Source organism: Equus przewalskii, chromosome 15, assembly GCF_037783145.1.
Source record: "Equus przewalskii isolate Varuska chromosome 15, EquPr2, whole genome shotgun sequence".
In the NCBI taxonomy this organism is placed as follows: domain Eukaryota; kingdom Metazoa; phylum Chordata; class Mammalia; order Perissodactyla; family Equidae; genus Equus; species Equus przewalskii.
Genome location: NC_091845.1, coordinates 38,234,415 through 38,246,108, shown reverse-complemented (window position 1 = coordinate 38,246,108; position 11,694 = coordinate 38,234,415). Strand labels below are relative to the sequence as shown.

Sequence of the window (11,694 nt, the reverse complement as noted above, 5' to 3'; positions counted from 1 at the left end):
TTCCTTTACATTCTGAAGGTGTCCCTGGTGTCTGCCTGCAGCCAGGCAACGGGATTATTCTATTCACTTCGACTCAAAGGTGACACTTCACCATATTAAACTAGAGGATGGCCTCCTCTGAAGGTGCCCATCCACATCCACCCTGACACCACCCACTGCAAACCGCAGCAGCTTCTGCCCTGAAGCCTGGGTCACTATTCATAAGGAGGGGTTTCCCTTATCCCTGTGTGTCTGTGTCAGGTAGGGGGCATTTCCCAAGGGCTCCCTCTAACAGTCATTTCAGGGGCCATAATGGCAGCAGCTCTGTGGCTCTCCCTCTGCCTGGCTGAGGGCAGTGAGGAGAGGCCTGGTCAGCCTGCCAGGTCCACAGTCACAGGAGGACGTGTCAACCAGAACCTTTTACCCCAGTATTTATTGATCCCACACTCTGTGGAAGACCTGGGAACTTGTGGGGAATTTGGGTTTCCTCCAGGACTGGGAAAGAGAGCTAGAAAACAGAAGGTGGGTGGGAGGGAAGAGGAGGTGACTGTGAGGCGACAAGAGATGAAGAAGCGGTCCCCATCACCATAGAAAGCTGCCTGCTGTCCATCACCTAGCCAAGCCCACCCTCAGGGAAAGGAACATGGGGCAGGCAGTGGGAGAGAATGGGGACAGGGGTCCTCCTGGAGCCCCCAGCCCCAGCCCTGGTCCCTGGGTGCCAACCTTACTCTGCAGGCCCTGGTTTTTTAGGGCCCCTCAAACATTGGGTCTTCTGCAGCTTCCACATTCTTGGGCTGAAGGGGTATCCAACAGCATGGGGGCACACAGCCCATGCTCCCTTTCTCCTCTCCCTCCATACCCTCAGAAACCCTTCCGCCAGTCCGTTAAGGGAAGGAGACCCCTCCCCAAGACCAGGATTGTTGCTGACAGGCCCGGCTATCTAACCGTGGGTGTGGTTAGACACACACGTGTGGGTGGCCCATGGGGTGCTTGGGGCTCTCATCCTTACCCAAGGCCCTGTCCCACAGCTCCCACCTCCAGCCCAGCCCTCCACCATGGAACTGGGGGGCTCACTCCCTCCTTGTTTCCATTTATGCTTGCCTGAAGGCTCAGCTTTCTAGGGGAGGGTCTGGATGTCACTTAGAGTCCTGGTTTGTGGAACTTTCAGTTCTAAAATTGGGCAGTTGTGAGAAAACCAGGACAGTTGGTCACCCTAGTGTCATTTTCCTCCAAACCCTTCTGAACCCTGCAGGTGGGTTCCACACACATAACCCTTATGGCTTCCCACCCTACCCATCCCGTGTGTCCTTGTGTTCTGGGAAAGACCACATTATTTTGTTCCCTTTTGTTTCAGACCCAGCTCCTTTGGGTCCTGAGGTGCCATACCTCCCCCTGGCCCTTAGGGATCATGCTCTCTCCCTCCTCTGGTCCCACAAGGTCCTGTCCACTTGGTTTCACCACCCAAGGGGATGGCAGGCATTGTGACCCCATTCCACAGTTAAGATGCAAGGCTCCAGAGCAGCCTTGAACTCAGGACCAGAGGCATTTCATCAGAAAGATCAAGGGAAACCAACTGGGCTGCCACCTCATAGCTGGGATCCAAGTGACTATCCCCTGCCCCCCAGAGCCCCTCACCCATCCTGCTACTCCTGGGGTTTCACACCCCAAGTGTCACAGGCTCACACTCTCTTCGTGTAAACATCTTAATTACATCTTTAATGCTTTCACATGGAGATGCTGTGAGTTAAATTACAGCTTCTGTGCATTCTAAATTACCCACAGCCCTCCACTTGGCTCAAGTGCTAACATATTTATAGCATCTAGAGGAGGGAATAAATCCAGAATCTTCCCCATGTGGGCCTCCTAGGCCCTCACATCCTGACACGTGGTATTTGCCCAACAGAAGATTTGTACATGCCGCCCCCGTGTCCCCTCCAACCAGCGGAGGACCGAGAAGGTGGTGAGGCTGGGCATAGGGGCATGCTTCTGTGCATGCTCATGTGCGCATGCATGCCCAGCATAGAAAAAGTGCCCAGCTTTTGGGGTCTGGCTTGGCCCAATGCCTTTCCCAGATCCCCTAGACTGGTAGAATTCCTGAGGGGCGTGGCGTGGGTAGACAACAGGTGGGTGGGCTGGGTGATCAAAAAACAGACTAGACTTTTTAGCTGTTTCCCAAGGGGTCATCCCCACCCCGTTTCAGGTAGTCAGAACATCCTCTGCTGGCCCACAGCCTGTGACTACTGCCCTCAGACCAATAGCTTCTCCCCCAACCCCAGATCTCCAATATACGCCAGGACAGGGAACCGTTTTCAGAAGCAGGTTCCCTGGCTTTCAGAGCCCAGAGAAGAGATGTGGTGGGCAGCAGAAGCCTTGCCTTTGCGTCCTTCTCCTTTCCGTCCCTGAACATCAAAGGCAGAAAAGGTGGCTACCCTGATGCTCCTCCACATACCATGGGGTGGGGGTCGATTTGGAGGGTAAAGCCAATGCAGAGGGTCTCCATCCTGGCCACTGTGCTGGGACAGGCCCACACGGGCAAGTGGGCACATTCATGCACATGCATGAGGCCTTTCTGCAGGTCTGGGCACTGCATCCCTCCACACCAGTTCCCCCTCTTCCCCCTCGGCTCCCAGCCTAGCTTGGGTCCAGCTAACAGCTGGCTGCCAGGGAGGGGTGGCTGGGAGACCTCATGGGCCCTCTGGAATATGGATGGATCTTGGGTACAAGCAGCCCTCCTCCTGGCATCCTTGCCCACTGGGCAGTTTTAGCTCCATCCCTGGGCCTCTCCCAGGGTGCCACCACACCCTGTCCCCAAGACCTGGGTGGTTGCCTCTCCCCATCCCAGAGGAGGCTCTAGATTCCAAATTTCTCCACACATTTCCTCTACATTAGAGGAGCAGACCCTGATGTGAGGGGTCTGGGCAGGACACAAAGAAGCCAGCAGTGACTCTCAACCTCCCTGACATAAGGGATGCCCTCCATGCCAGGGCCCTCAGATCAGGGATCATCACTGGCCACATGCCCAGCCTGGCCAAGGGCCTCTCTTATAGCCTGGAGAGTCAGCAGGTGGGTCCTCGGAACAGCTGGGGCCTTGGCACTGCAGGTCCTGAGAGTAGGTCTTAACAATCACGGAGTGGGCAGCTCTGTGGGCACTGTGGCAGGTGTCTTCATCAGAGGTCCAGGCCTGTTCCAAGGCCACTCATGCATGGATGGCATTGGCTACATCAGTGAACACCAGCCGGCTGGGCCTCTGCAGTGGGCCTTGAGAGGGGAGAGTGGTCTGCAGAGAGACAGTCAGGGGCTTCAGGGACCTTGACAAAGGCCATGCACTCCCTGGCCCAGTCACCTCCTCCCTTGCTTCCTGGTGTCTGCTTGTGCTTGGCACAAGCTACACCTTCTGCCTGGAATGCCCTCCCTGCAAGCTCAGCCTAGAAATATGACCTGGCCCCAAGGTTCCTCCCCCCACAGCCATCCCTGGCTTACCCTGCCACCTCAGGTGGCTGCAGTACTTACCCTGTGGGCCCAGAGGCTAGATTAATTATGCATACACCACTCTCTCCAGCAGAGGGGGCTCACTTCTGCACCCCCAAGCCCCAGCACAGGGCTGGCACAAGGGAGGTACATAGGAAACTACTGTCAAATGGTCAGTAGTCCCATGGGCTGGATGGACCAAAGTTCTCAGCCCAGTTTCCCGAATATCCCAAGGGGGAAACACGTCCTGATCCAAGTTACACAGAACTTGGTGGCAAAACTGGGGGTCTCCAGACTCCCAGCCTGGACTCTTTCTGAATCCAGTCTCCCAAATCTGTCTCTGGAAGGGCCAGACCCCGCAACAACCTGTGGGGTCAGGGCAAGGAGGTATGTAAAGGGGCTTTATGGGTCTGGGAACACCAGGCCTCCTCATGCTCTGGCCCTTGAGGATTTTGGGGACTGGTGGCAGGTGGCCAGGCAGCCCAGTGGCTCTGGCAAGATGACCACACAGGTACTTGACCCTTTGGACATAGGAGGCCAGTCTGACTGGGGTCTCCACCTGCCAGGGATCTGTCAGTTACTAGGAGCCCACCAGTCTACTCTGAGATACCACTGCCCCAGAGTCTGACCCCAATCTCAACCCATTCAGGACCAGGGACCCTCAGGCAGCAGAGGAACCCAGGGTCTCAGCCCCCAACAATCTCTCCCATCAGTCCTCTCCTGCTTTCCTAGCCAGTACATGGGGGCACATAGGGCAAGATTTAGGATTTTCATTTGTAGATGAGAAGACTGAGGCTCAGAGAGGCCAATGGGGTTTCCAAGATCACCAGGCTATCTGGGCACAGCCAGGCTGGACCCCAGGGCTGCCCCAGCCTAGCCTTGTGCAGTGAGTCCGTGGCTGGCCATGGAGAAATTCTACCAATTTCTAAACAAACCTGACAAAACCCATATACCCGACAGCTGTCACCTGACCACATGGCAGCTGCTGCAAAGCTGTATGAGAAAGGAGGGAGGGTGGGGGTGGGAGAGTCCTGAGCAGGCTGCAGGCTGGGTGGGGAGCCTGCTCATGCCCACCTTGCCCTGTGTGGCCTGCGCGGAGGCAGCAGCCTGCACAGAGGCAGCGTCCCGCCCGTATTCCAGCAGCTCCTGCTCCAGTTCATCTTGTTCCTCCGTGGGGTCAAAGTTGTACATGGGCATGAGCTGGTGGCGTAGCTTCTCAAGCCTGGGGGTAGGGGCAGAGGCTGCTGGGGACAGGGAAGCCCCTTCCCCTCCCACCAGCCCTCCAGGCCCTGCCTGCTGACCAGCTGAGCCACAGCACACAAACATGTTTAGGGTCCTAAGATTTCCCTTGGGATTAAATAAAAGACATTTTCATACCCATAGTACCAGCTTGACCTCTCAGATGAGTGGCCTGCGAGGGATAGTTATGCACTCCTGGGACCAGAAGGGCCCATGAGCCACAGAGCTGTTGTCCGTAGGGTGCACGGGGACTGCCTAGACTAGGGTCTTGTGTGATCCACAGCCCCCAAGAGGCCTGGGTTGGGGGAGGGAAGTTGGTGGCAGTTAGCTCAGGGCAATGGGGCAAGTGTGGCTCAGCCCTCCCCAAGGGAAAGTGGTCATCCCCAACCCAGAGTGGGCAGAAGAGGCCCTGACCAGGGAGGGGGCCCTGATGGTGGGGGACTGTCCTTTCCCACCAGCATCCCTGGGACTGTCCATGGGCTGGAGTTTGGAGTGGCAGCTGGGGAGTTACCTCTTCTTCTTCCTGATGTACAAAACCTGCAAGAGAATGAGCAGCATCAAATGGCCAGGAAAGGAGGCTCTGTTTAACCCAGCAGTCCCCCAGAACAGGGGACTTTCTGAGGCTAATAAACAGGAGAACTGTGGCTCCCCAAGTCCTCAGGAACCTCACCCCAGAAACACATACATCCTTCATTTGTGCCTCCCTTTGATGTTTATTAGATACTGACAGTGCCTAGACTCAGAGGTGGGGAGCAGGCCTGCCCTCGAGGAGCTCAGCATAGGAAAACCACACAGTCAGGCCTTGCCGGGGGGCTGGTGGGCCCCATCTCTGCCAATACTGCTTGTAGCCCCAGGAACTCAGCACCTACCTGGGGCTCCTCAGGACTGAAGGGAGAGGGGAAGTCTTCGGCACACCCCCTCCTCTCAACTCTCTCCAGGCCCAAAGTCATGTATTGGCAAAAAGAACAGGGACAGGCAGTGGCCAGACTCTGCAGGGCAGTGACTATGCAAGGCTCTGGGTTGGGTTCCTAGGGCTTCCATGGGAGGCTGATGGCCCTCAGTGGACAGGGGCTGGAGAGGAGGGCCTGAGGCCCTGGGCATCAGCCCAGACCTAACTCCAGAACCTTGAAGCTGGAGGAACCTAGGAAGGCCCCTGGATCCTAACCCCCATTGTACCGACTTGAAGATAAAGGCCTAGGCAGTCTGAGATACATCCAAAGCCCAGGAGCTCTGGGCTGGAGCAGGAAATCTGGCTACAAAGCACTGAGGGGAGGGAGGAAGAGGGTGAGACTCAGGTGACCACCTGGCAGGGACTCTAGGGACCTCTGCCACCATCTCGCTCTTCCTTAAACTGGAGGTTTCTGACTACCAGGAGCATGACCACTTTTGTCTGGGGGAAAGCCACATCCCTAGAGTCTGTCCCAAACCTTCTGTGGTTCCCACACCCTTTCAGGCCCACTCACAGCTTGAATTTGGTTTGGTTTCCAGCCTGACTCAGAGCTCCTTCTGTTGCTCACTTCTGAGGGACCCCAAAGCCCTGGAAAGAAACTGAGGTACCCCTTGCTCCCCAATCCCCTCCAAGGGGTCACATGTGGGCAGTGCCCCTTGCTCTTCTTTGTGTGGGATGATACAACAGGAGCTTCAGGTTTCTTGCCTGGCCCCTACCCACTCTGAACCAGTGGCTCCAGCCCAGCACCCTGTACTCCCTCGCCTCTCAGCCCTGCCCCAAACCCTCCTCCCTGCCCTTGGCCCGGTGGTACAGAAGGATCTTCAAGAGAGGCCAGAACCTTTATCCAATCTCTACGCCTTGCCTCTGCTGCCCCCCTCTGCCCCAACTATTTACACCTCCCCCACACACATACCTTCCTTTTCAAATCTTCCCTACCCCTCACCATTCAGCTGCAGCCCCATCTCCTCCAGGAAGCCCTCCATGCTCCTCCTGTGTGAGGCACACAGCTTGGTATTGATTTTTCCTCCTTGTACCCAGCATGACCTGGCTCATGGTTGGCATGAGGTGAGAGGAAGCAGCACTCAGAAAACATCTCTGGACCTGTCCCCTGGTACCCAGGAGCTGTTTCCTGCCCTCCACTGCCTTTGCCTCTTTAACTCCCTGCCTCTCTTCTTTTGACAAGGCCGTCCACCCTGGCCCTTCAAATCTTCCTCTAGAACAAAGAGTAAGGCAGTCCCTCAAGTTCCTGGGACAAAATCTTTCACCAAGAGTTACAAGGGCAGATTCTAGGCCCTGCTTTGCACCTGAGTTTAGGATGTCTTGGTCTGCTTAACTGCTGCAGGGGAAACACTGGCGTTCTGCCTCACCCCCTACCCAGGAGACTGCTGAGGCCCCAGCCTCACTCTGCGTGTTGCATCTTGGCCCTGTCTGCTGGCCAGCAGTTGTTCCCTGGCAGCAATCTGGAAACTGCAGGGCCCATATGGCGACCTCGGTTTAACAACAACTCCAGCCAGGCCATGGAGGGAACATCCATACCCCTATTTGTCAGAGCAACATGCTTTTGAGCCTAAGGCCAGCCATCAGAGCCTGTGAGGGGCAGTAGGCAGGATGCCACCATTGCCAGGCCCACTGGGGGACCTCAGATGCACCCCTACCCTTCCTGGTCTCAGCCTGCATGATCTCCAGTGATCCCTCAGTGACATTTTGAGTGTCCAAGTATCATCTTAGGGGGAAAGCCTGTATCTTCAGGGGCAGACACCAGATCTGGAAGCATCATATCCACCATCGGGATGGTGCAGCTCTCACCCCAGCTCACCTCCATCCTGATATCTGCCCAACTCTGCCCCTTCTCATGACACTGAAGCCAGGCCTGCACCTTGAGGTCTCAGCTCTAATGTTGCCTCCTCAGTTGTCCCTGACTGCCGAGCCTAGAAAGGCCCCCTGCCCAATTCCCCAACCCAGTCTTCATGGGCTTCTCTGGGCACCCTTGGTTTTACCTGTCTCCCACTCCCTGAGAGAACCACAGGGCAGGAGCTTCTCTCCCTAGTTCCTGTGGTCCCAAAGGCTTGATCCAGGGCAGGTGCCTAGTAAATAATTGCCAAGTAAATAAAGGAATGAACACTGCCAGCAGCCTGCCATGTCCGGAGCATCCCACCCAGACTCTGCAGCCCACGATCTATCCCAATCACCTTCTGGCCTCTACTCTTATTGCATCCCACACTCACTCACCTCACTGTCTGCCTGCTGCTCACAGAACCTCCTATCTGCTCTAAACTTCTGCCCATCAGAACCCCCCACCTGGAACACCCTCCTCCCCAACTCCTCTGTGACCTTCATGGCCCAGCTCAAAATGCCATGTATTCCTCAGCACCTTCTCTGGTTCTTCCAGTCAGAGGCAGCCTCTTTGGTCTCTGGGCCCCAATGCACAAATCCCTGGGGGAGGGGAAGATTGCACTATCATTAACAGACAATTGTCTTCTGATTAGAATCTCTAATTTCTAAACACTGACTACCTTCCTCCAACTGAGGGCCATCTGGGCCAGCCCCAGCCTGCCCCAGCTCTCACCATGGCCACAGCCAGGCCAATCACTGTGATGATCCCAAAGGACAGAAGCATTGTGCCCACGCCGGCCGAGCCACCAGCCACATTAGGGATTCTGGTGTCATTAAAGCTGGTGGCTTCTGGGCTGAGGGTGGTGGTCTCAGAGGCTGGCCCATCTGTGGCAGGCTCCAGGGCAGGCTCCAAGGTGGGTGGGCGGCTGCTGAACCAGCCCCTAGCAGACGGAATCCTGGAGTTCATGCTGCCTCTGAGACGGCCCCTGCTGAGAGACTGCTTGTGGTCAGTCAGCCTGCCCAGTCACTTCTGACATCAGGAGTGTTCCAGCCTGTGGCCCCCACCACCCATGCTGGCAGCCACCTCCTTGGATAAAGGGAACTCCCTGCCTCCGTGGGTGCTAGAAAGGAAAGAATAAAAACATGAGCCTGAGGATGGGACTTGGTTGCGAGATGAAGTCTCCCTAAGTTCTGAAGGCACTGGGGAAATAAAAGTTCGAGGGCAAGGGCAAGTTCAGGGAACATCAAGACATGTGCTTTACATATCCATGGTTCCCATGTGGATTTAGGAACACAAAAATGAAGCCCTGCTCCCTCTTTGTGGGTAGGATGATCATAGTGAACAGACTTGGAAGATATGAAAGGCAGTGGGGAGGTTAGAAAGAAAAAGTTTCTTCCCTGTGTAATACCCCACCTCCACCCCCTACTCCCCACGCTCCTCCCCTCTTCACTCCCTGCCCCCCATAGCCCTCACCTCCTGCCCGGGGGAAAAAAATACTGCAGCTTTTTCCTTTTCTGGAGGGAAACACTGGCCCAAGGGGCAGACAGGCCTATCTTTGAATTCCAGCTCAGCCACTTAACTGGATGACCCTAGGCAAGTGTCTCCAACTCTATGTCTCAGTTCTCCTGAGTCCAAGGTGGGGATATTAAGAATGCCTCCCTCACAGGGTCATAGCGTCACTGAAATGTCAGGATGAACCAGTCCCCAGAAAAGACATAGCTCAGCATAGCCTCTGCCCACAGTAAGCACCCAATAAATGTCAGATCTTCCCTCTTGTCCAACCCAGTTAGGAAAGGGGGAGCCACCAAGCCCCTGGACCCAGCCCGCTGTGTGGTCCAGGCTGTGCTTGGAGTGGGGGTGGGGACAGGTGCGGAGAGACCAGAAGACAGGAAGGAGAGGGAGGTTAAAGTGAGTTCCTCTGGCAAGGCTTCTCTGCAGGCTCTTGGGGTCATTGGACCCCCTATAGGAGAGCTAGGGGCTGCCAGGGACAAGGAGAAAAGCAAGAGAAGCATATCTTCTGAGGCAGGGATGGAACGCCATCAGGGATGGAACTCTGACATGCTTCTCCTCCCCTTCCCTCCTCCCTCAGGAGCAGAATATGGGAGATATATCCAGCCCAGGATGTGGCTTAGGTCTTCCCAGGCCAGAGGGCCCGGGTAAGGCAGGATGGGAAGGGGCCCCAGCCAAGCTGCAGAATGGCAAGCCTAGGGAGAGGAGGGATACACAGCTCATGCTGCACACATACCTCCTTGTGCTAGCTCGTGGGTATATGTGGGGTCCCTCCCTGTGCAGGTGCATGGGTATGTGTGAGGTGTGCACACACCCATGACGGCCCCTTAGGAAGGGGCAAGCGTGACAGAGGGACATGGGATGGGAGAGGCTCATCCCTCTCTGCCCTCTCCCTCCAGCTAGTCTGGGAACACCAGGAGTCCCAGATTCTTTCTTGGCTCTGCCACTGACCCCAGGCGTGACCTTGGGGCAGCCCCTTAACTCTTGCTCTGGGGCTCAGTTTACTCCTCCATCCAGAGGAGAGAAAAGGCCCTGCTCATCACTGTCCGGGACTGTCTCAGGATTCAAACAGCAAGAGAAGGAAGCCAGGGTGAAAGGGGTCGGAACGACCTCTGAGAACCCGCATTCCGTTCTCCACCGGGTTTCTCAGTCCTCCCTGCCCCAATCCCCATCCCGGTTCCGCGACTGTGATTTCTCCATTCTTGCACAGAAGCGGCGACCTCAGCACTTACTTAATCCTCTCTGGGGCGCGGAGCTCAGCCGGAGAGGCTAGGGGTGGTGGTGACCGGCAGGAGGCCGGGGCGAGGGGTAACCCCCAGGCCCCAGGATGAGGGGTGGCGGGTCCAACCAGAGGACCGCCCTCTCTGTCTGCTCCAATCCGCGGGCTGGGCCTCGCTACGGCCCACCGCCCGCAGCTGCGAGCACCTGCTGTGCCACCTTGGGCCGGGGCAGGCAGGGCAGGGACCCACGGCGGGTCCGCGACGTTCCAGCGCCCCTCCTCGCTGCGCGCTCCTTGGCCCCGGCCTCCGATTGGTTGTCAGGCCCAGAACCCGCCCGGCATTGGCCCGCTCGCCTGTCGCTCGGATCTGGTCCCGTCCCCAGCAGGAGCCGGGAGCCAGGTCGCAGTTCTCGGCGACCACCCCTCACTCCCCGGGTCCTGTGCCGGAGTAGGGCAGTGGACCGTGGGTGGCCAGCCCCTTCCTGGGCAGAACTCGGGCCCCCGGCCGGCAGGGGCTCCACCTCCGCCAGGACACTCGCCCTCCCATAATGCAGGCGGACGCGCGAGGCTTGGGGAGAGCACTGGACTGGGAGTCCTCAGGCCTGCTTTGAACTCTGGCTCTACCTTCTACTGGCTTTGTGATCTAGAGCAAGATGCGTTCTCTCCCTGGGTTTCGGTTCCCTGCTCAGATGGGCTCGTGATAATGATACCCACCCCGGACTAGAAATGGGGCATCTTCAGAGAAGTTGGGAGCGGGATGGTATTATTATTGGAGTCGTATTATTGGGCACCCCAACTCAGGCAAGTCTACATATACGCCTCACAGCCTCGATCCAGGGCGAGATCGTCTGAGGGGAGGGGCCTTCAGATACCATCTAATCCTCAGGTTTTCAAAGGAGTTCATGGGGATTACTGGAGAACGTTGTTAGAAACACAAATCCCCGCAGGGCCTCAGGTCTGGAATGGAGTCCGGGAAACTGCATGTTTAATAGTAGTTTAGTTATCAGTGATCTAGTTAACAATAGATTCTGGGGGCAGGGGGCGTTGGCAGGCCACACTTTGAGGGATTCTGCCATGAATTTTATAGAAGGAGCAACTGAGGCCCATCGAGGGCCAGGCACCTGGACAAAGCCTCGCGACGAGTTGTCAACAAAGTCAGCATTCAAACCCTAGTTTCCTACGTCCGGTTTCGAGCTCCCTGCTCCAAATCCTAAAAGGCAAGCTAGAGTCAAGAGCGACGCTGAGGTCCAGTCGCCACCTGTCCCCGCCCGCACTCAGCGCAGCTCGGGACTCTCCCTCAGCCAGGTCTTGGATACTGGGTCCCGCCCCCAAATTGGTACCCACCCCCAACACTGGGACCCGCCCACGTGCAGCTCTACCAGCTCGCAGGTTCTGTTAGGTCACGCCCCTGGGCGTCTCGCCTCAACAGTGGAACCCAGGGCCGGCTGATGACAGGTCTCGGTTCGGGTTGGTTACACACCGCCTCGGCTGGGTACC

General features: G+C 56.8%; 1 protein-coding gene across 7 annotated transcripts; it reads right to left on the bottom strand.

The window, feature by feature from the left end:
* Positions 1-1,668: 1,668 nt before the first annotated feature.
* On the bottom strand, positions 1,669-11,682 carry C15H3orf18 (chromosome 15 C3orf18 homolog). 7 transcript variants are annotated; one of them, XM_070577103.1, is made up of 6 exons: positions 10,211-11,682; positions 8,202-8,589; positions 7,633-7,719; positions 5,198-5,223; positions 4,522-4,669; positions 1,669-3,256 (listed from the first exon to the last, which is right to left on the bottom strand). In XM_070577103.1, exons 2-6 carry the CDS (start codon positions 8,433-8,435, stop codon positions 3,176-3,178), a joined length of 576 nt encoding a protein of 191 aa, XP_070433204.1. In that variant the 5' UTR covers positions 8,436-8,589; positions 10,211-11,682; the 3' UTR covers positions 1,669-3,175. The 7 variants fall into 7 exon arrangements, with proteins under 7 accessions (XP_070433204.1, XP_070433209.1, XP_070433205.1 ...); XM_070577108.1 differs by having other exon boundaries at positions 8,202-8,454; positions 10,211-10,496; XM_070577104.1 differs by having other exon boundaries at positions 8,202-8,465; positions 10,211-10,458.
* Positions 11,683-11,694: the final 12 nt, after the last annotated feature.

Bases quoted from the DNA above. Each gene is read 5' to 3' on its own strand.
- C15H3orf18 (XM_070577103.1), bottom strand. From the start codon at position 8,435: ATGAACTCCAGGATTCCGTCTGCTAGGGGCTGGTTCAGCAGCCGCCCA. The intron at 7,720-8,201 runs GTGAGAGCTGGG...ATTATTTACTAG, and splicing joins TTGGCCTGGCTGTGGCCATG to GCACCTGCCCTGGATCAAGC. The intron at 5,224-7,632 runs GTAAAACCAAGG...ATTCTCTTGCAG, and splicing joins TCTCAGGGAGTGGGAGACAG to GTTTTGTACATCAGGAAGAA.